This window comes from Tachypleus tridentatus, chromosome 1 (genome assembly GCF_004210375.1).
Source record: "Tachypleus tridentatus isolate NWPU-2018 chromosome 1, ASM421037v1, whole genome shotgun sequence".
Taxonomy (NCBI): Eukaryota; Metazoa; Arthropoda; class Merostomata; order Xiphosura; family Limulidae; genus Tachypleus; species Tachypleus tridentatus.
In genome coordinates this window covers 163363978-163388699 of record NC_134825.1, presented here as the reverse complement: position 1 = coordinate 163388699, position 24722 = coordinate 163363978, and the positions used below count along the sequence as shown (strand labels likewise).

Below are 24722 nucleotides of genomic sequence, written 5' to 3'. Positions count from 1 at the left end.
TTTTCACAGAATTATTTGCGCTCGGTCCTTTGCAGTATTACTGATTTACCATGAAACTTCCCAATGTTGTACTTACTGTAGAAGGTGAAGGTGTCTGCTGAGCTGTTCATGTTCGTGTAATATGTCCAATACTCGTTCTCTTTCGCTGCGTGGAAATATTGAAAATAAAGAAATATCTATTTAAAACAATGTTTGAGGATGTTGAACAGACCAAACGCATAATGTTGTTACTTTCTACATTTAAATGTACACGGTAATTAATCACAATGTTACAAAATTTACGCCGTTTAATTGTCTTTAGCTATATAATGTGATGTCATAAGTAATATTAAAATGGAACTGCATAAAAAACACCTTAACTCAATATTAATTTTAAGGTGGAACTTCATAGAGAAACACCTTAACTCAACATTAATTTCAAAATGGAACTTCATAAAAAACACCTTAACTCAACATTAATTTTAAGATGTAACTCACTGTTATGAAACTTCTGTTTTTAAGATAAGTTTACATTAATGTGTGTCTTTTGAACAAAATTTTAACGATATTTTATCTTTAAATTGTATTCAGGAATTAATCCACCATAAACAGATAATGTTAAGATAAATAACTTATTAATAACTTTAATTCATAAACTAAAACAAATAAACTGCGTGTTAAAATATTTAGGAATTAAAAATGGTTTGAGTCGTTCAAAGTTGATTTTTGCACCTGATTAATTCGCGACATTTCTCTTCGTATTGACTCCTCAATTGCGCAATTTCGCTCCTCATTAAGGCTACGCTGGTTTGAGTGTCCATTAGGGACATCCGAAGTTGACGATTTTCATATACAGAATCCTCGAGTTTGGTACGAATTTCTGATAGTTTACCTTCTTTTATTGGGTCTTGACTATCTTTCAGCCATGAATCCACCTGGTGAGAATTCAAGTAGTTATGATAACAAATATGCGTCAACATGAACAAAATAAACTGAATAAAAAAAACGCAAAAAACCAAAAACAAAATATATTTGAAAAACTTTATGAGTAGCTAATAGTTTTACGAAGCATTGTATTGCTTTGATTCAAGGATCGACTTATTAACAAATCTTTGATGAGTGGATTGTATAACGCTTGTTTCAGTATAGTTTTCTTTCTTGCATGTGACGATATTATCGACTGTCTGTTGTGCAAGTCCCGTCTGTTCTCGAAATTGTAAAAATATTCGTTTTACGTTTTTGTTGGCCCGGCATGGCCTAGCGCGTAAGGCGTGCGACTCGTAATCCGAGGGTCGCGGGTTCGCGCCCGCGTCGCGCTAAACATGCTCGCCCTCCCAGCCGTGGGTGCGTTATAATGTGACGGTCAATCCCACTATTCGTTGGTAAAAGAGTAGCCCAAGAGTTGGCGGTGGGTGGTGATGACTAGCTGCCTTCCCTCTAGTCTTACACTTCTAAATTAGGGACGGCTAGCACAGATAGCCCTCGAGTAGCTTTGTGCGAAATTCCAAAACAAACAAACAAACGTTTTTTGTTGGAATTTCTACAAACTCGCGTGATTCGTCTAAAGAGCGACAGGCCGAGAGACATACGACTATTATTACTATTGGACAGCTACAGTCAGTGTTCTATAGGCCTAGGAAGCTACAATTGTGATTAACGCCTATTACTCGTAAAACTACAGAATTGAACTGGGAACATTTATAAATTTCGAACATTACAAACCGTTCAACTGAATTAACTACAGACGGAAAAAGTGTGCTTGTAAACTGTGTGAGGCCAATCAAGCTAGCTAGCTTGAGAGAGGTGTGGCAATCTCAGCTCAGAATTAATATGCTCGTCGATAATATATTCAATTCTAAACCGGATATAAGACTCAGTATTGTTTGTAGAACTCTTGTATATAAACCATCATTTGTAATAACTGTTAATAGCAACAGTTATTATAAATTGTATTGTTTGTTTGTTTTTGCTTTTATATTAAAATATATTTACGTTTGACAAAAGAAAAGAAAATTGAGTGTATCAATCTTGTTGGTAAATGTTATAAATTTGATATATGTTAACATTTAATTAACTTCTAAATTCAAATCCAAATTTCCGATTATTTGAAATAGTAGCACGTAACGTACGTAATACAATAAATTGGAAACTCGTTCGAAATAACTTACAATACGTTTTGTTTTTCTTTTTGAAATTCGCACAAAGCTACTCGAGGGCTATCTGTGCTAGCCGTCCCTAATTTAGAAGTGTAAGACTAGAGGGAAGGCAGCTAGTCATCACCACCCACCGCCAACTCTTGGGCTACTCTTTTACCAACGAATAGTGGGATTGACCGTCACATTGTAACGCCCCCACGGCTGAAAGGGCGAGCATTTTTGGCGCGACTCGGGCGCGAACCCGCGACCCTCAGATTACGAAGCGCACGCCTTAACGCGCTAGGCCATGCTGGGCCCCTTACAATACGTAACAACAGTAGTCCATACTGCCCTGAGGTCTTGTTGTAGCGTTCAACTGTTTGTAAGCTCCATTTCATAATAACTCAAAACGTTGTTTTTTTTAACCTGCATGGTAAATTCATAGGTTTTTGATGTCACATGTAGCGTTGTTAATAAAGTCCTGAATTAGTGGAAGATATTTCTCTTGCAGCCACTTTAATTTTTTATGTTCAAAATGACTTAGTACATACAGACAACTCTAGAAAAATATGTATATTTCTAGTTTTCAGATGTTATAGAAGATATATGACGACTCGAATTTTGACCAGTGACATAGCGGTATGTTTGCAACGCTAGAAACCGAATTTCGATACCCGTCTTGGACTTAGCACAAATAGCTCAATGTGTAGCTTTGGGCTTAACTTCAAACAAGCGTACATACAAGACAATATTTCTATATATATGTGTGTGTCTGTTTGTGTTAGGCTAGATTAAGGGTTTTATTGGCTCTAGGCTTTTCAACTTACTGAGGCTCCCTTGAGACAGAACCTCTGTGTGTAATATATTTATAGTCGTAGGTTGAGACCCTGGGCTTCAGCCCGGTAAGTCCATGCCTTAATCTGGGGTTGTATAAATGTATGTTAACTCTGAAGTCATTCCCTGGCGGGTCAGCAGTAAATTTAGGTATTAAATTGTAGGGTTTGATTCGCCGTCTTAGATAAAGCGCAGATATAATCTTATATAGCTTTGCGCCAACAATAACAACAACAAACAAAAAAGAGACAGAAAACTCCGATACCGGTCAGTGACCGAAATGTCATTTATAGCATCGCGCCCTTTAATAAAACATTTCAATCTCTGGGCGATTTTGAACTCAGAACAACCACACAAACAGTTTGATTAAACTCGCAAGTTTTGAAGAAATGAAAGGCTTGGAAATAATTATTATCGCCACCAAAACACAAGAGCTTTATCACACCTTTTCAAACAAAGATAAGTGCGCGTGGAGCTCGTCCATTTCGGCGTCCATCTTCAGTTTCAATGAGCGTCTTTCTGCTTCTACTTCCGCTTGAGCCTGTTACAGAAACATTCATTTGATTTTACAGAACTGTTACATAAAACAAACATAGATAAAACACTTAGTAACACATAACTTGGTTAATGCTTTCTATGTTATTATTTTTTATCTGTATTTCACTCGTATATACAAATTGAAGTTTCCAAGTTGTCGTTTAACTTACTTCAATGAAATAAATACGCACGAAATATGTATATGTTAGAAGAATGTTCCAGACAAAATGTTTTCATGGAATTACTTGAGATACCATAAACACAGTAAAAGCTTAGTTATACATATATGTATAAATTTCAATTTTGTTCACAAGCGATGAATGGGAACCACAAAGGAACAAAACAAATAAATTGTAATAAGTATATTTAAAAATGTTTTGAGTGAATTCATGGTTTTCTGTATTTGGATTCTGTTTTGAACTATTGACTAGAGCAGTGGTGCACAAACTTTTTGAGTCAGAGGCCACAAACAGACTTCTCGTAACCGTTGGGGGCCACAAAAAAGTGAAGATTAAAATCGTCCCACAGTTGTTTCACACAAGATGGACATCACATTTAAGAACACACAAATAACGATTACATCAAAGAGTTTGCACATTATTCTAAGAAATGTTATGATACGTCAACTGTCACAAAGTCGGTGCGATGCATGGTGCTGCATGTCATCTACGAGCTTAGAAATGTCCGGCTTGATGTTTGACGTTGAAAGACACAAGACTGCTTCCAGATGATCGTCAGCTGATTGCGAGTGTTGTTTTTGTTCAGTTTCATATGCGATAAAGCCTGTTCGCAGCAGTACATGTTGGTGTGGACAAGTGCATTCTCTTTCACATTAGTAAATGTATCAGGCAACGTTTTGTAGAAGTCAAGCAAACTGTTTTCTCGGTAAATAGCACGCAGTTCATCAGATGCCTGGAGATCAATAAGTTTGAGCTGATATTCTGCTGACAAGTCATCCACTGACACACTGAACGGATCAGCAAAAAGTTTCATGAACAATCTGCATTGGTCAAAGTCATGAAGCCGTGAGTTGAAGGATTTAATCAAGGTATCTAGCTTCCCAACATAGACTTGTGTGTCAATGTCCTGATTCTTCTGTAGCTGTGACTAAAAAGTGGGAAAATGCACGAAGTTACCGGATGCTGCTTGCTCACGGAAAAACTGCAACTTTATTCTGAAAGCTGAGACGTGATTTGCAAGCTGACAGACAAGCTGATTTTTGCCTTGCAACTTCAAATTCAGATCATTCAAGTGTTGTGTCATGTCGACCAGAAAGGTCAAATCAGCTTCTCATGCTGGATCAGTCATGGAAATCACTTCTGTGTCTTTGTTCTTGCTTCTGAGGAATTATATCTCCTCATCAATCAACTTCCAGAATCTTCTGAACATCTTCCCTCGACTCAGCCAGCGTACTTCACAGTGATACACAAGGTCACCATTGTCTGAATCAATTTATTCAAGAAGACTTCAAAACTGACGGTGACTGAGCCCTCGTGATTTGGTGAAATTAATGGTTTTCGTCACTAATGTCATCAGTGTCTGAAAACCAAGCTCTTTACTGCACAGGTTCTGTTGGTGAATAATACAGTGCAACTTCACCAACTGTCTGTTCTGCTTTCCTCGATGCTTCATCAACAGTGCTACCAACCCGCTACTTTCTCCGGTCATAGCTGGTGCTCCATCAGTTGTCACACTTACCAGTTTCGTGAAATCCAATGAAACACTATTACACAGTCGTACTGTCTCCTCGAATAGAGCAGACCCAGTTGTCTGACCCTTCATGGAACCCATGCCAATTAGTTCCTCTGTGATATCAAACGATGACGACACACCACAAACAAAAACTAGCAGCTGTACTGTTGAACTGGTGTCAGTTGACTCGTCTGCTGCCAAAGAGAAATAGACAAAGTTGGATGCTTTATTTGTAAGCTGTCTTGTCACGTCTGCTGAGGGTGTAAAATTCTTCGTTGAACTGTCATACGATTCAAAGTCACCGTCTGTAGCTTGCGAACTGCTTCCAGACACAACTTTGCCGATGCAATAATCATACATTGCTTGACAAAATCACCATCAGTGAACGGTCGGCCAGATTTCGCTATCATCTACAAAATATCCTAACTGACTTCACATGTTGCACCTAAATCTGCTGACTGCTTTGAGAAAACGTTCTGCTGGTGATTCAGCGACCACCGCAGAGATTCAATTCGAGCTATTCGTTCATCAACGACAACGTTGTGGAAATCTTTACGCTTCGACTCACAATGATGCTTTATATTGGATACCTTCGCTACTGCTACTGTCGAATGATATAGCAGACAAATCACGTTCTTCTGTTGTTGAACAAAACAGTATTGCGCAGTCCAATCATCATGAAACTGCCGGTTTTTGTTGTCAACTTTTCTTTTACGATTAGCTGCCATTTTTGTTACGAAATAATATCAAAATAGGGCTCGTAAGTAAATCTCGAAGAACAATTGGAGCGCGTGAGATTTCGTAATTACAGAAATATTACGTCATTACACCAATGATTAAATGTCTATACATTAACGAGATTTGCTTATTAAATTTTCTTTATTGCTCAACACAAATATGGAACCATCCAGTATCTAATCTAGTGCATATTCTTCTATAGCGCTTAATCTTCGCGCAGGCGCGAACTCTCTTTGTTTGACTTTCCCGTTGGACATCGCGGGCCACTCGGCAACTCGTTGCGGGCCGGACTTTGTGCACCACTGGACTAGAGGGAAGGCAGCCATTACTGTACCACTCATCATCTACGTTAAGTAAATGACTGGCACTCTTTTTTTAACTCATCTGCAAGTTAAGTCATAAATAATTTTTTTTCTGGTATTGCAGGGACTACATCTGGATCTCTATCATAAGTTCAAGCAATGCCTTTAAAAATATATGGTATATTATTGTTAAAAGTACTTCTAGAAAGACCCGGCAAGGCCAGGTGGTTAAGGCGCTCGGCCCGTAATGCGAGGATTGCAGGTTTGAATCCCTTTCACACCAAACATGCTCGCCCTTTCAGCTGTGGGGGCGTTATAATGTTTCAGTCAATCCCAATATTCATTGGTAAAAGAGTAGCTCAAGAATTGGCGATAGGTGATGATGACTCGCTACCTTCCCTCTAGTCTTACACAGCTAGATTAGGGGCAGCTAGCACAGATAGCCCTTGAGTAGCTTTGTGCAAAATTCAAAACAAAACAAATTTCCAGAAACGGCTAGAAGCTGAGGATAAACATACACCTAAGAAACAAATCACTGTTAATTAGTTATCATTATAACATCTCAGGCACATGGGCTAAACGACCAGATCAAAAACTACAAAGTTCAGCTGGGCAACTAGAGGGAAGAAACCAACAGCACCCGCCTCCTATTTTGAACCGAATAATGATATTAACAGTAGCATTTACGACGTGCTCACAGCTGAAGGTGCAGTACTTGTTCAGACCAAAGATATGGTGTAGAACAAAGCTTAAAACTACGGATCAGAAGCGCGGCCTTAATATAAATCCACAGTTCAAATGTAGATATTCCATTTAGCAGCATAATAATACTTCCTGCATTAATAAGATGTTTCCTATAAAGGTAGTGCAGTATTGTTGCGCTTAACAATAGCTATTCTCATTACGAAAGATAAAACCCGTACTCTTCAAACATTTTGCACAAACTTTCTGAGGACAGTTTACACGAAAGCCAATTTTTAACCCTTTTGCTGTTTGATCCAAATTCATGATCTATGAAAGCCAGTTTTCAACCCTTTTGCTGTTTGATCCAAATTCATGATCTATGAAAGCAAGTTTTTAACCCTTTCGCTGTTTGATCCAAATCCATGATCTAGCCTGTGACACTTTATGACCTACTGTTGAACTACATAACTCGAACTAGACTTTTTTGTAGATTTATTAATTAGAGTATGTCCATGACTGTTACATTTACAAAATCTGAGTATCGTATGTGATATCAAGAGAATGAAGGTGTGTTTATTCTTGCTACGTTTTGAGTATCACAAACAATTGGTTGTCATAATTGCTTAACATTCCAGAGTATTACATCATCATTACCACTTGCGACATATTTATCTGTATAATAATTTTATATTTGTGTATATTGTTTGACTTTGCTTTTCACATATCAAACGGGTCAGTCGAACCACCCGAGTATTCATGTTGATATCCAAAACAGTGAAAGGGTTAACAAATGCTCCAAGACACTATACATCGACGAACCTCCAAGTTTGCCAAAAACAAAAGAACATACAACTGTTGATATTTTGTGTGGAATGTGTTGCAAACGACACAAAGTATATTTATTCAAGGACAACACACCATCAACAAAGTCACATGAAACACTTCTAGAATTATTACCTGTTTTTTCGCCTGCAGCTCCACATGAAACAATTCTAGAATCATTACCTGTTTTTTTTTTGCCTGCAGCTCCACATGAAACACTTCTAGAATCATTACCTGTTTTTTTGCCTGCAGCTCCACATGAAACACTTCTAGAATCATTACCTGTTTTTTTGCCTGCAGCTCCACATGAAACACTTCTAGAATTATTACTTGTTTTTTTGCCTGCAGCTCCACATGAAACCCTTCTAGAATTATTACCTGTTTTTTTTTGCCTGCAGCTCCACATGAAACACTTCTAGAATTATTACCTGTTTTCTGCCTGCAGCTCCACATGAAACACTTCTAGAATCATTACCTGTTTTTTTGCCTGCAGCTCCACATGAAACACTTCTAGAATCATTACCTGTTTTTTTGCCTCCAGCTCCACATGAAACACTTCTAGAATCATTACCTGTTTTTTTGCCTGCAGCTCCACATGAAACACTTCTAGAATCATTACCTGTTTTTTTGCCTCCAGCTCCACATGAAACACTTCTAGAATCATTACCTGTTTTTTTGCCCGCAGCTCCACATGAAACACTTCTAGAATTATTACCTGTTTTTTTGCCTGCAGCTCCACATGAAACACTTCTAGAATTATTACCTGTTTTTTTGCCTGCAGCTCCACATGAAACACTTCTAGAATCATTACCTGTTTTTTTGCCTGCAGCTCCACATGAAACACTTCTAGAATCATTACCTGTTTTTTTGCCTCCAGCTCCACATGAAACACTTCTAGAATCATTACCTGTTTTTTTGCCTGCAGCTCCACATGAAACACTTCTAGAATCATTACCTGTTTTTTTTGCCTCCAGCTCCACATGAAACACTTCTAGAATCATTACCTGTTTTTTTTGCCTGCAGCTCCACATGAAACACTTCTAGAATTATTACCTGTTTTTTTGCCTGCAGCTCCACATGAAACACTTCTAGAATTATTACCTGTTTTTTTTGCCTGCAGCTCCACATGAAACACTTCTAGAATCATTACCTGTTTTTTTGCCTGCAGCTCCACATGAAACACTTCTAGAATTATTACCTGTTTTTTTGCCTGCAGCTCCACACGAAACACTTCTAGAATCATTACCTGTTTTTTTGCCTGCAGCTCCACATGAAACACTTCTAGAATCATTATCTGTTTTTTTGCCTGCAGCTCCACACGAAACACTTCTAGAATCATTACCTGTTTTTTTGCCTGCAGCTCCACATGAAACACTTCTAGAATCATTACCTGTTTTTTTGCCTCCAGCTCCACATGAAACACTTCTAGAATCATTACCTGTTTTTTTGCCTGCAGCTCCACATGAAACACTTCTAGAATCATTACCTGTTTTTTTGCCTGCAGCTCCACACGAAACACTTCTAGAATCATTACCTGTTTTTTGCCTGCAGCTCCACATGAAACACTTCTAGAATCATTACCTGTTTTTTTGCCTGCAGCTCCACATGAAACACTTCTAGAATCATTACCTGTTTTTTTGCCTCCAGCTCCACATGAAACACTTCTAGAATCATTACCTGTTTTTTTTGCCTGCAGCTCCACATGAAACACTTCTAGAATCATTACCTGTTTTTTTGCCTGCAGCTCCACATGAAACACTTCTAGAATCATTACCTGTTTTTTTGCCTGCAGCTCCACATCTTTTACTTGACTGTCGAGTTCTTCTTCCAATCTGTGTAGATATTGTTCGTGTTCTTTTTTCTCCCTGAATTGTAATATTATATTTTCAGAACAAAGTTTTTAATTCTTCACAATGCAAAACGGCTTGATGAAACTGGGTTAGTTTATCCATACAATTATGTTTCGTACGAGCTAATCGTGTTATTGAAATACAACTGCCACAACTATCTAAAACCATTACGCGCCCAGAAGGTTTTGGACCATGATGTTCTATAATTTAACGTGTTATATAAAACAATATTTAAACAACAAGGAATTTAATGTGCTTTTATATATATATATATAAGAGTAAATAATAATAAACAACATTATTGGTATGACAAATACGTATGACCAAACCAATAATCATTATATATGTATTTCTGCTTCTTTGTAAATATTGATATAAAACTTAAGCTCCACCTAACGTTCACACTTGTATTCCTCATTCAAATCCAAAAAGAACAACAAAAATCTTGTACATCGTAATTTCGTTTGCGAAATTCTGAAACAAACTGAATATAATCACAGTTTTTACCTTTTCCAGGAACTCTCTAACTGTTCATTCTCTTCTTGAAGTTTTCTAACATTTTCAAGTAAATCTCCGATCACTGTTTCGAAGTACTTCACTAAATGTGGACGTTCTGTTGTCTGGAGCTCTTTGTAGAGAGATAACAACTTCTCTTCGCTGAGAAAGAAAAACGCAGATGTAGGAACTAATAACAGAGACTTCATAATTGTAATAAACATGGTTCTTCATTTCGTAGTGTATTCGAAATGTGGGTACATTATCAGGCTACCCTCTGCACTACATTACCATATTTTTTATATGAATTTTTTTAACATTATGTTATGTTAAGTTCAAAGTACTTACATGTAAAATCATAACATTGAAAAATTTCAGCTTTTATTTTTACTAAACAACAAATGAATGGTGCCCTTCCAAACACTGAATTAAAATATCCTTTTTTTATCACTGCACGTTGTGCAAGTAGAATGACTGTCTCCTTCAAGATTTTACATCACTGATAATATTAATGGGTTTGATTCTTAATGACACAGCTTCAACGACGGACAAGAAGCTTTATTTATATGTTGTTGTTTTTTTAGAATGTTGCGCAAAGCTACACGAGGTCTATCTGCGCTAGCCGTCCCTAATTTAGCAGTTTAAGACTAGAGCAGCTAGTCATCACCACCCACCGCCAACTCTTGGGGTACTCTTTTACCAACGAATAGTGAGATTGATTGTCACATTATAACGCCCTCACGGCTGAAAGGGCGAGCACATTTAGTGCGACGGGGATTCGAACCCGCGACCCTAGAATTACGAGTCGAACGTTTAACCCACCTGGCCATGCCGGGGCCTTTATTTATATGTTGCTTTCATTATTCTCGACAGACAGTTGTTGCTTGACAGTTACACTTGAGAGAGATGAAGAAATATACTCATGTCTATTAGAAGTAGTCTGATAGATATACTTCCAAAGATTACACTAACGTTAACAATACATTTAAATGGTTTTTATTCGTTTACTATGGCATTCTATTTAATTACGTATTTTGTAATTTAAAACAAAGCTACTAAGATTGATAGCTACCATCCTCTACTTTGAATAACTAACAAGAGAGAAGGCAGAAAGCCTGCGGTACTCTATTATTTACACTAAAGAAGTGACTGTACCTCTTATAACACAGCACCAGCTTTGTGTGCAAGGAACATTTTGTGGTGTCGGACAAATTCGATCTCAATATATGTCAGGACGGCTGGTATGGGTATTAACATTTTTACTAATATATATATATTTTTACTTCAAGTGGGTTTCTCGCCATCACGAATTCGAACTTAGTTCGCCATCTCTGAATTCCAGAGCTATAACACAAGGCCATCCCTCATATCTCACGTAAGTTCACCATTACATTCATTACCTCGTTTGAGGCAGAGTAACTGAAATGGGCCCGGCATGGCCAAGCATGTTAAGGCGTGCGACTCATAATCTGAGGGTCGCGGGTTTGCATCCCCGTCGCGCTAAACATGCTCGCCCTTTCAGCCGTTGGGGCGTTATAATGTTACGATCAATCCCACTATTCGTTGGTAAAAGAGTAGCCCAAGAGATGGCGGTGGGTGGTGATGACTAGCTGTCTTACACTGCTAAATTAGGGACGGCTAGCACAGATAGCTCTCGAGTAGCTTTGTGCGAAATTCAAAAATAAAGAGTAACTAAAATTATAAATAACATAAATTTCAATAAAGTAACTCAATTCATGTTTATGCCTTTAGAAATTTAGGCCTATATTTCTGTAAGTAACAGCGAAAATCATTCGTCCTTCGGGATCTCAGTGAACCCAGACTTAACACACAAAAAGTAGAACGTTAAGTATATGTGATTATTCTTTATCACATGATAAGAATGACTTTAATAAACTGACTACGATATAGATTTTTGGAAAAATTAACCGTTGTAATTCACTAGTGTAAACATTTTTTTCTTGGTTGCATTATGTCTTTGCAATGTCATTACTTTCCCTCACTTCAGCGTTTTTAACAAAATTAGCGCCAGTTTAATTTTTCACGTATGTATGCTTATTAGTATATTTCACGACGTCTAAGTTAAATACGAACAAACGATTGTAATTTTACACAAAAGTCACCCAAAAATGTTTTTAGGATTTTCATATAGATTGTATATAGGTCAAACGAAAGCATTGTACAGGGTTACAACACTCTAATATGCGTTTATCCACATGTCTAGGATCATACGGGTACAGGAACTATAGATGTGATGCCACTTGTGTAACTGGGTTCGATGTTATCATGAGAAAGTACTGGTTGCATCAGTGCATATGTTTTCATACTGAAGTCGGTTCAATTCTGGATGATTTAGTAAGATACGGAAACAGAAATAAAACGACTCACTTAAAGTTGCATCACAAAACGGTTGAAATTAAAAAAATTGAAAACTTAGCTATTAAGTTATAGTTAGCTTCTGGTAGAACTATACTTTCGAAATTTTCAGCAGTTGTATTTGGTTCACATTAACTGATGGACGTGACTTCCGCGTGCCTGCATGTTGTACTGCATTTCAAAGTTCCGTTCTAATGTCAGTGTTGAATTCAGGGGGTGAACACGAGGGAATTTCCTCCCTCTGCAAAAAAAAAAAAAAAAATCTTCCTGAAGTTCGGTATTTTTTTATTTTGTCGAATTTTAATTTTAATTAATACCCTCACTAGCTTCACTTCCCCTTCCCGTGGAAAGGTATAGATTCAACGTTCTTTCGAAATTGTCGCAGCTTCTGTTTATATTCAATATATTTGTGCTCCAAGTTCAATCTATTCTCCATTTTTGTATTTTATCTTTCTTCTAATAAAGTAGCACGAGAATCGCTAAGTGTGGTATTAACTATAGTTATTTCTTTTCCCTAATTTCTAACCAACAAATGTTAAATTGTTGAGAAAGTAAAAATGCTCTAAATGTTCCGACTAAAAACATTTTTTTACTTCAACAAACGCCTGACTTGGGGATTAATAATGACGTCGAACACGTCACTTGCTACCCGGTCACTTGTTACACGTCAAACATATAAATACAGACATAACAAAAAACTCACACACGCACAAATAGTTGAAAAATATGACACATTTGATGTTTCTCCCTTTGAAATAATGTGTATTTCTAAAATAATATTACAGCTGAGCTTGCAATAGATGCATCTCTGATACAACCGCACCAATCATAACTGGGTATTATTTTTATAACTAGGTGGTGTTTTTATAGCTGAACAATAAATAAAAAATTGAAATTTCCACAAACATGAAATGTTTAAGATTTAACCAACAAAAATTACAAAAAGTAGTAAGTTTCAAATATAAAATAAAGGAAAACCAAATTAAAAAAAATATTTTTGTTCTGTAGTGAAAAATCTCATGAGTGTTGCAAGAGACTTTCATTGATAGCTGTGTCTGCAAAGAAATACTTCAATAAAATCATTCTTCTTGTGGTTGGTAAACAAAACAATATACAATATTAAGTATAACTACATTGTTGTGTAACTGTCAGACAGTTTCAGAAAATGCCGCAGGTCCATCTGCTTTCCACAGAGGCCCGGCATGGCTAAGCGTGTTAATGCGTGCGACTCGTAATCTGAGGGTCGCCGGTTCGCACCCCCGTCGCACCAAACATGCTCGCCCTTTCAGCCGTGGGTGCGTTATAATGGTTCGGTCAATCCCACTATTCGTTGGTAAAAGAGTAGCCCAAGAGATGGCGGTGGGTGGTGATGACTAACTGTCTTACATTGCTAAATTAGGGACGGCTGGCACAGATAGCCCTCGAGTAGCTTTGTACGAAATTCAAAAACAAACAAACAAACAAGCCTTCCACAAGAACCAATGGTTATATCTTCCTGGATGGTGGAAATTTCTACTAGAGTATACAATTTGGAAATAAATTACCATTTAGGATTTCTCAAACATATTTTAAACTTTTTGACCAGATATTATAATTAAATAATCATACTGATTTTTTCATGTTACATTTTTATAGAGTTTGCCGTTTTTAATTAATTTCACATTTTTATAGCTAGCCTCTTTATTTCGAACATGACTGTTTTTATACATGTTAAAAGTGTACTTTTTGTTTAGACTTGGAATAACTCTTCCATGTATTAAATCTATTACTTGGTATGTGTTAGGGAGCTGTAAAATTACAACGCCATGGAAGAGTATTCCGTATATCTGAAATTTTTGCACATGGAAACTGCTATTTTTGGTTGTTTTTTCTCTATTTTAGGGTTCTGTTATGCAAATCACAATCGTTTTTACTATGTTTAAAAATGTTAAATGGAGTTTGATGCAAAATTCTCCGTTTTTTAATAATCATTTTAATCGTTATTTAATAAAGATGTTTTACAAAATGAATGAGTGTTATTTTTATCTCGTAAACACCAACTTATTCAATTTTGTTTTTAACGCTGAAAAAAGCGAAAATACATTGTACTTTTTACTACTTTTCCAGTGTTTATTTCTCTTAATCTATAACAGATACATAATATTTTAATGTGGTATATTATTTTAAAATGAACGTGGAATAAGATTCCGTCCAGGCCCGGTATGGCCAGGGGGTTAAGTTACTCGACTCGTAATCCCTATCACACCAAACATGCTTGTCCTTGCAGTCATGGGGGCGTTATAAAGTTACGATGAATCCCACTATTTGTTGGTAAAAAAGTAGCCCAAGAGTTGACGGTGGGTGGTAATGATTAGCTGCCTTCCCTCTAGTCTTGTACAGCTAAATTAGGAATGGCTAGTGCCGGTAGCCCTCGTGTAGCTTTGCGCGAAATTCAAAACACATAAACAAGATCCATCCTAAATAGGACATGGACGTCATCTAAAATTGAAGCTATCAACACAGGTGTTGTATCTAAGACCACTGTTTGTAGTTAAAAACAAAGCTACACAATGAACTGTCTGTGCTCTGCCCACCACGGTATCGAAACACGATTTCTAGCATTGTAGGCTCGCAGATAAACCATTAGGGGTGATCTAAGATCACAATATCATTCACTCATTTCAGGCTTTTCTTCTACCTCTAGACCACTAATTCATCAATGTCAACTCGATGTCTTTGAAAAAAATATACAATTACAATTCCCAAGCATTTTTATAAATAATATCACTGTAAGGCCTACAGCTGTCAATAATTCTTACTTAAAATTAATGTATACTATTTGAATTTTATTCACTGTATTTTTTTCTCTGTGACACGTCAACAAGGCGTTCGACTCGTAATCTGAGGGTTTGAATCCCCGTCGCACCAAACATGCTTGCCCTTTCAGCCGTGGGGGGTGTTATAATATTATGGTCAATCCTAATATTCGTTAGTAAAATAGTAGCCCAAGAGTTGGTGGTGGGTGGTGATGACTAGCTGCCTTCCCTCTAGTCTTACACTGTTAAATTAGGGACGGCTAGCGCAGATAGCCCTCGTGTAGCTTTGTGCAAAATTCAAAACAAACACAAAGTAAAAAAGGATAATTTTATTTTTAATTTCTTATTTTTTCAGTCTAAAACAGAAGTGAAACTGTTATTCCAGTCTTAGAGTGTTTATACATGTTCAGAACTTACGAATAGTGACATTTCAGCATTTGGAACCGCAATGCTAATGCTAAATTTCAGGGTTTGAGCCTTGCAATAAGGCTTTAGATAGACCATTCCGGGGCTTTGCGCTTAAATAAACAAACAAATGGCCCGATATGACCAGGTGGTTAGGGCGCTGGACTCGCAATCTGCGGGTTCGAATCCCCGTGTCTCCAAACATGCTTGCCCTTTCAGACGCGGAGGGTTATAAAGTGACGATAAATCCCACTATTCGTTAGTAAAAGAGTATCCCAAAAGTTGGCGATGGGTTGTGACGACTAGCTGCCTTTGCACTAGTTTTTCACTGCTAATTTAGGAACGACTAGCGCAAATAGCCCTGGAGTAGCTTTGTGCGAAATTCAAAACAAAGAAACAAACGCTTTCTATATTTTATAAGAGATACCTGATAAGGTTTCCTGCTTTCCCTAGTTCTGTTGTTAGGTTCTGCCATGCTTGAAATACAATTTGTTTCTTCTCACTGTCAAGACACGAAATCGGATCGGGGTCAAACGGTTGTTTTCGACTTTGGGCTGCGATATCCGTATCTTTAGTAGGTGGCGTTGAAGATAGGGTTAGGAAGTCAGTGAATCCTTTTGAAAAATCTTCAAAGTCAATCTTCCCATCACCATCGTGATCAAGATCCTCAAATATAGCATCGGCATCTTGAGAAATGATTCCAAACTTAGCACATAGTTCCCTCACTTCATCTTGGCCTAAGTAGCCTGTCCCTCTGGTGTCACAAGCCTTAAACAGATTTTCTAATTCAGCAGAAGCCATTGTGAATTACGTAAATCAATAAATACTAAAATACTATTCATATTAAGGCAAATGATGTTTATATTCGAAGCTTGGTGAACTGAGAAACTTCAATATTCAGTGTAGAAGAAATCTGGAATTTTATAAAACACAAAAAAAATAATTAATTTGATTGTTACTTGAAAGATTTATTCGCGTAAAATTATATTCAAAATGACTGCACAACAATATTATTAAAAAGGTATAAAATAGCTATATTTTACTTTTATGGCATTATCGTAGAACCAAACAGAAAGAACCACCAAGGGAAGGGTTATTTTGTTCGATTTTGCTTCGAAATGGGTTTGTTTCACTACCTTTATATAAATGTTGGCCGCTTATAAATACCACTTATCTTTAAGGTTCTTTAATTCGTTATCTTCGTTAGGAATATATATTTCAGAAGTAGTACCATTTATCAATGAGCAGACACAAGTAATTTAAGAAATTCCAAGATGTGTAATGTCACACTCGTTAGATATTCCATGATTAAAAAAACTACATCAATTTCTTAAGATATTCCAAGATGTGAAAAGTTACACTGATAACTTAAGAGATTCCGCGACGAATAAAATCGCATTACTTACACTTGATGTGAGTGTGGAATTATTTGTTTCACAAGAATTATATTTTAGAAATATGTTTATACACACACTTAGAGTACAAATTCCATTGTAAGATCAGATATAATTAATTCCCTGATAAAACAAAATACTAATGTCTATTTTATGAATATTCAAACGATTACCTGAAACAATTTCTAAAACCACTGCCGTAAAAGTAAACCTGTATAAACAGACTATGAAGAAAGCACATATTAAAATGGAGACTGTTACGCGTGGCTCGTACAAAACGCTAAATCTGATAAATAGCATGAAGCCTGAAACTTATAGTAACTTTTAAGAGTCATTAACCATATTAGTGAGCGTTAAAAACAATATTAAACTTATTGTTTAAAGGTGTAACTCATCCTAGGGGTAGATTATCCATACTCGTATGATACGATACTTGCCTATACCTTAACAATCAGAATTCTCAGTCTGTTAACTTGAATAACCTAATAGCTTCAAAGTACGCGATGCTTAGCAAAACACTTGAAATTAATGCGTTAAGATGGTAGCGAGTTGTGGGTGCATGAACCTAGTTGTGAAGAAGAATGAAATATTAAAATAAATAAGAACAGCGTCTTAAAAGTATGAGTGTGGATTTTGACAAGTCCAAAACTCTGAAGTCTGTCATGTGAACCCAAAATAATACTTAAATATTTTATGTTTGAAATATATTAAAAACAAAAAAGAAATACCAAACTATTTTTCTTAAAATACACAAAATTCAGGACAGAGAAAATATGCTGTTTTTTTAACCTCCAAATAAGTCTTTTTAACTGTTGGAATCAAGTGTCGCATGATGTCATGATGGCATCTGTTCGAGCGTTCGTCTGTTTCACGTTTCAAAAGCTGCGCACGCAGGCAAAACTTAACATTTACTTTTGAAATGACAGGAAAACATGCATGATGATGTCAAATTCTATTTTAGAAGCAGGATATTCTACACTATGTTGTTAGGAAATAATCCCACCATCATTCATATTTGAAAATCTGACGTAGGTTAAATAATAGAATTGTACATTTACTGTATGTTATTGTTGAGTGGCTCTTAGTATAACTGAGATATTCAACAGTTACATTTTACGGTGGGCGGTATAAGTACCTTAGAGTTTTGTCTCTTAGTTAAACCAAAAATACAACATAATTAACCTTTTTAAAGGCTATGAAATAAGTTAAATTTATAAGTTAACTCCAGGTTTTTCCATCACTGGGAACGGGCAGTTTTGCTTTTAGCAACTATTTTAGCAATCAAAAAAGACCTGATTGTGAAATATATCACATAAAGACAGTCAATAAGAAATATAATTCAAACCTAATATTTGCTCCAAAAACTATTTTCGATGAGTTGGGTTCTCATTATGAAAATAAGAAGGATATTATTGTTGTTTCTCGTAATTAAACACAAAGCTACACAATGGGCGATCTGTGCTCTGCCCACGACGAGTATCGAAACTTGGATTATAGCGTTGTAAGTCCGCAGACATACCGCTGTGCCACTAGGGGGCGAAAGGTATTGTCATGTATGGTGTACCCCTGTTACCATATAATTGTACTTTGTCACTTCTTAAAATCAGATGTTGGTATTTGAATTTACTATTTCTTCTTCATATTTCTGTGTATATTTATTTATTTATCTAAAAGAAATTATAATAGTTACTTGTCTAACGACATGTCACCAGAATTTTTGAAGAAACTTAGGACTAACTCATTGTACTAAGAAATAAAAACTATTTAGTAGGAACAGTTCTGGCCTTCCGAATCTATGGCCGTGTACTTATGCATCTTCCCCCTGGAATTAATAACACAATACTGGTTGAATAAGACGGGAAAACAAAACAAAAAGCAAGAGCAGTTTAACAAGGTTGTTTACCAGTTGGATATAGTTTCAGTTTAAAGAACATCGTGACACTCCACCATTGCGTTTAAATAATTCATTCTTAACATGAGTTCTTTGCAAAAATTAAAGAGCTGATAATATTTTAGCTTTCATTGTTAATCCACCCCACAAAAAAGGGGTTTAATGGAGAAACTTGGATTGAATATAATAATTAGGATTAAAGTTATAAAATGTAGAGTTGTCTCATCTTTGTTTTCTAATTGCAAACAGTTTCTTGCAGATCACCGATAAGTTTGAGGGCATACAATGTTTAAATCCGGGGTTCGATTCACCGTCAAGTACAGAAGAAAGATGGCCCGTTTTGTGGTTAAAAATAAACAATTTAAACCAAAATGAACGGATCGACGTCACAACGCTGGTACACTAGAACTGATTACTCCTCTGTTAAACCTCTTATACAATATGCTGACACTGTTTGTTTTCGACACTCTGATAATGCCTACTGAGTACTTACCTTTATTAATGACTCGTCCTTAGTTCAATATTGATCCAATAACGCCCACTATTAGCTCTCAATAATAGTCTGTACAGTAGGGTCACCTGAACTTCTTCGAGCACGTCCTGTATCTAGATCGACAGATGCTTACAAACAGTTAACTCCCAGCAGTGTTCATAGTTATCAAACGGATATAAAGAGATAAGCCTGAAGTTGGGTAGGTAAACAACTGAGAAACCTTCACTTTTTCTTTCTTCTTCTCAAGGCAAGTTAACAATATGATGTCACTTTTTTTTTCTTCAGTTGATTCGCTAAATTTTGAAAACTGGTGATTTTACAGAGCTAATGTTGACGATGACTCACTAATGTCAATAAGTCTACGACATTAATAGTGCCCAGCTGACAGATATAGAAGACTTTTTTTTTTTTAAATCCAGTCTGGTGATTTATACACAGATTTTTGTCCATTCTCTACGTTACGTTCACAAAGGGTATCTATCCATTATTTACGGTACTTTTACAAAGGGTATCTGTAATAATTCACTGACACTGGTAATAAAATCTCAAAAGACATACCTTCCGACTAGAATCGTTCTGGGACCAAGCTGACCAGATGGTTCAAGGTTTCTTGGTGTCACCAAATCAATCCTGACTTGAATACAATGGTGATACATCCAAAAATAATAATTATTATTCCGAAATCTCTACCGAAATCATGTGAAAGCAAGCGAGTTCAACCACTAAGATGTTTTGTTTTCTTATTTCACGCCACTAAGTCAGCCACGGTTTCAGTTATTTTCCTGTCCCATTCATTGAACTGGAAACCAACACCGAGATGCTTCTGATGTCACTAGTGACCTAAACTAATAAGTTAGTGCAACAAGCATCTGTTTAATCATCCGTTTGTTTCTGCGCCGCTTAAACACATAACTTAGGTAGTGGTACTCCACAAGTGTACAATGCGTCAAACACCTGTTGGAAGAACTCTCGTTGGCAGTGTTTGTTTCTACCTCTATCGATACACAAGGAAGCATCAGATATGCTGTCTCCTGTGACCCATATTTACTTTTACAACTTCGTCTTTAAATACCACATTGACCCATTACGCACACGAAACGGTTTTGTGATGAAAATGAAAAATGGTTCAACTTTTTTTTCATTTTCAGTTTTGTTATTATTATTATGACTTCTGCATCAACGAGAGGTTTTTAGAAATTATTGCTAACTTGTTTGCTTTTATTCGGCTACACAATGGGCTAACTATGCTGTGCTTACCATGGGTATCGAAACCTGGAATTTAGCATTATATAGCTTCAGACTCTCTATAATACGTGGAATTTATGCAAAAATATGTTTACGTACACAACTCTCACTTTACAGTGAAGCTTATATAAAGTAGGAATGTTTTCAATAATTATGACAGGGACTCGCAGAATGAAGCTATCAGTCCTAGCCGTAAGTAGCCCTGCATGGCCAGGTTGTTGAGGTGCTCCACTCGTAATCTGAGGGTCGAGGTTTCGAATTCCTGTCACACCAAACATGCTCGCCCTTTCAGTCGTGTTGGCGTTATGTGTGACTATTAATCCCATTATTGGTCGGCAAAAGAAACGGCTAATAGTTGCCTTTATTCCAGTCTTACACTGCTATATTAGGGACAGCTATCGAAGATAGCCCACGTGTAGCTTTGTGCGAAATTCCAAAACAAAACAAACTCTCCTCTTGTCGACAATTTATAAATTTATCAAACCCTTCAAGCCCCATTTTAGCTTCTTTCTCCCCGCAATTGCGAGATGAAACTCACCCCCACTGCTTCTATTGCCTTTAAACATTTAAACGGTAAACATTGTTTGTTTTTTGAATTTCGCGCAAAGCTACACGAGGGGTATCTGCGCTATCCGTCCCGTAATTTATCAGTGTAAGATTAGTGAGAAGGCAGCTGGTCATCACCACCCACTGCCAAGTCTTGGGCTACTCCTTATCAACGAATAGTGAGATTGATCGTCACACTATAACGCCCCTGCGGCTGAAAGGGCAAGCATGTTTAGTGTGACAGGGATTCGAACCCGCGACCCTCATATTACGAGTCAAGCGACTTAACCACCTGGTCATGCTGGGCTAAACAGTAAGCACCAGCTTTTAGTCTCGGGATAATTTTACTGTCAAATATACACATTTCTAACAATACTATTTATTCAACAGACCCTGCGGGCATGAAATAAAGAAACTGACATTTATTCCTTTTACACTGAGCAGATATCTGTTGCAATACTTATTTATTAAACACTCTAACTGAAAAAAAAAATCCAGGGCATTTGTTACTTCAACTTAATGGAATATTTAAGTTATATTTCTGAATGTTTAGCCGAGAGAATGTCCGTTCAATTTAGCTTACTTTGTTACTCACGTTTTTTAATTTTAAATAACAAGCATCTAAACATTATATTATTCGTAAAACACGAGCGTATTTCCAGTCTAACGTTTCAATATACACTACATGTCTGTGAAATCAATCTAATCTGGTAACAGATTTGGTTATTCAGACTTGCAGAATTGTGAACTGATACACTTTCCTATTGAAACAATGTTTCGTATCACAATGGTTTTAAAAATGGATGAATATTAACAATACAATCCATAATTGTTTTATTAAAGATAATTCTCCTAATTCCTGTCATCTCTTAAAAAAAATCTATATGCAGATTTTATCACACGTACAATTTGTGTCAAATAAAAGTTTCTTAGTGGCTGAGTATGTCTGTAAATAAGGTTCATAAACGTGTTTGGATACATGTATACTTCTTTGTTTTTACTCTAGAACTATTGTACAAAGTAATAGAGTAAGTTATCAAACGACGACAACGTGTGTCAACAAGTTACAGGATATGTTCGATCGATACAAGTTCAAATAAAAACTAATATAATTCACCATATTCTAGTAAACGCAACATCTCCGCAAATCTTGTATAAGTAACAGTGTAATTAAATTAAAAGATGAATTACAGTTTAGCATTCGTGGAGTGGTCATAATTGTCAGAGGCGTAGCTAGGGTTTTCAGCGCCCGAGGACAAAGTCAGTTTTCGCGTCCCCTCGTGACAAAATGTAAGTCATAATTCCTAATTATGTAACATCAACTTGGCGCCCCTCCGATGCTGCGTCCCTTGCCCCCCCCCCAGCTACGCCACTGATAATTGTTGTTCTAAAGCTGCCCTTAAAGTACCTTAACACTCTTTCATTAAAACTATAAATTTTATTAAATACTATTAGGTTGTTTAGAAATACATTTCGGAATTCTCACGATGACATTAGAAGCTTAATATTGAGTAATTTATCGTTTGTTGGCTGAATCCAAAGTTTGTCGCTCACAATACGTCTTAATTGTCTGCTGTTTCAACTCTACTCAGAATAAGTTTTGCAACCTCCAAGACTTTTGTCTGATTTTCCTATACGACTTCAAACTTGGACGAAAAGCTACAGAAACTACATGAAACATCAACCAGACATTCGGCCATGGATCTCTTACTGAATGTGCACTTCAGCGTTGGTTCCAAAAGTTTCGACGTGGAGATGAAAGTCTTAAAGACCACGAAGGTCATGGAAGGAAGTCATCCTTATATGAAAACACATTAAGGGAAGCAGCTGAGATAGACCCTGGCACAACAGTACGTGAGCTTGAAATAAAGCTTGGCACAAGCAAGTCAAGTATTGCTAACCACCCAAGTGCAACTGGAAAAACGAAAAAGTTGGATAAGCGGGTTCCACATGAGCTAACTGAAGATCAACAAACCTCGGAGTTATGAGACCTGTTAAGGATGATGCTCCAAAAGTTGAACGAATTGGTAATCGAGGTTCTGCATCATCTACCTGATTTCCTAGACCTTTCCTCCACATATTTTCCTTTTTTGAAGCACTTTGACAACTTTTTGAACAATAAACGCTTTCAAAACCAAGCAGCTGCAGAAGAAGCTTTTAGGAAGTTCATTGACCATAGAAACTCTGCCTTCCACAGCAGAGGCATAAACATCATCGTATGTTGACAAAGGTGTGTTAAAGCAAATGGTGCATACTTTGTTTAAAAGCATGTTTCACAGCACTGATTTATACTTTTCCAAACTTCGCAGTTCAAAAACTACATTACTGGACAACCTAATAATTATGCATTCTGACAAACTTTTATCAGAATTATCGTATGTTTTGCAAAAGTTATTTAGACATTATCAAAATATAAGACGTGTTATTCAACCATACCTTGTATTTGTCGTTCCTACAAGCAAAATTGCCAAAATGATCGCTATGTCAACTTTACACCTTTGTTTTATAAACGTATCCAAAATATCACTAACGTATGTTACAAAATGATAAATAGGTTATGTTTTTCCCTCATGTTCTGTCTATACTTCTTGAAAATACGCGGTTTTCTGATGGCGCTAATGTATGTTACGTAATGTTTTTTTAATTTCGCGCAAAGCTATTCGAGGTCTATCTGCATTAGCCGTCCCTAATTTAGCAGTGTAAGACTAGAGGGAAGGCAGCGAGTCATCACCACCCACCGCCAACTCTTGGGCTACTCTTTTACCAACGAATAGTGGGATTGATCGTCACATTATAACGCCCCCACGGCTGAAAGGGCGAGCATGTTTGGTGCGACCGGGATTCGAACCCGCGATCCTCGGAATACGAGTTGAACCTCTTAACACACTTGGCCATGCAGGGCATTACATGATGTATTCGAGCTCTAAAAACATATCCTACTAAAAATTCGTAGAAGTTATATAAATAAATGTTGAGATTTTATATTTGAATTTGTTCGCTCAACGTAGTGAATATGTGTCAGAATTCACTATAAAATACATGCCACGGTAAAAGCATCCTGCACTAGTTTTTTATTCGTAACCGCTTGTACTTCTATAGTATATTTTCAGACCAACATATTTTCAGAATTTTCACGAATATAAAACAAGGAACTCAACAGGACACTAAAATTTCACTTGAATATTAAATATGACAACTTTAATGAAACGTGTAGTTACATACGATTCAAACTTATCTACAGTATTGTCACCTGGTGGAAACAGCACAGTGTTACGTATGCGAGTTTAGTTTGTTTTGAATTTCGCGCAAAGCTACACGAGGGCTATCTGCACGAGCCGTCCCTAATTTACCAGGGTAACGTGTAAGACATCCACTGGAAAATCTTGGCCTACTGTTTTAACATAGTGGGATTGTCCGTCACGTGATAACGTCCCCACGGCTGAAAGGGCGAGTATGTTTGGTGCGACGTGAATTCGAACTCGCGACCTTCGGATTACGAGTCGAAGGCC

The 24722-nt window shown here is 36.8% G+C and overlaps 1 protein-coding gene across 2 annotated transcripts in view; it reads right to left on the bottom strand.

Moving 5' to 3' along the window:
- LOC143229484 (ras and EF-hand domain-containing protein homolog) overlaps nucleotides 1-20265 on the bottom strand; it is a 42621-nt gene extending 22356 nt beyond the window's left edge. Inside the window, exons 1-7 of one of the 2 annotated variants that reach the window (XM_076461869.1) lie at nucleotides 19423-20265; nucleotides 16072-16557; nucleotides 10081-10230; nucleotides 9498-9588; nucleotides 3394-3489; nucleotides 712-914; nucleotides 77-145 (exon numbers count right to left, since the gene is read on the bottom strand). In XM_076461869.1, coding sequence (XP_076317984.1) covers nucleotides 77-145; nucleotides 712-914; nucleotides 3394-3489; nucleotides 9498-9588; nucleotides 10081-10230; nucleotides 16072-16445 — 983 coding nt within the window. In that variant the 5' untranslated portion in view covers nucleotides 16446-16557; nucleotides 19423-20265. The remainder of the gene's footprint in view (nucleotides 1-76; nucleotides 146-711; nucleotides 915-3393; nucleotides 3490-9497; nucleotides 9589-10080; nucleotides 10231-16071; nucleotides 16558-19422) is intronic. The other variant, XM_076461875.1, reaches the window with a different exon arrangement.
- Nucleotides 20266-24722: the final 4457 nt, after the last annotated feature.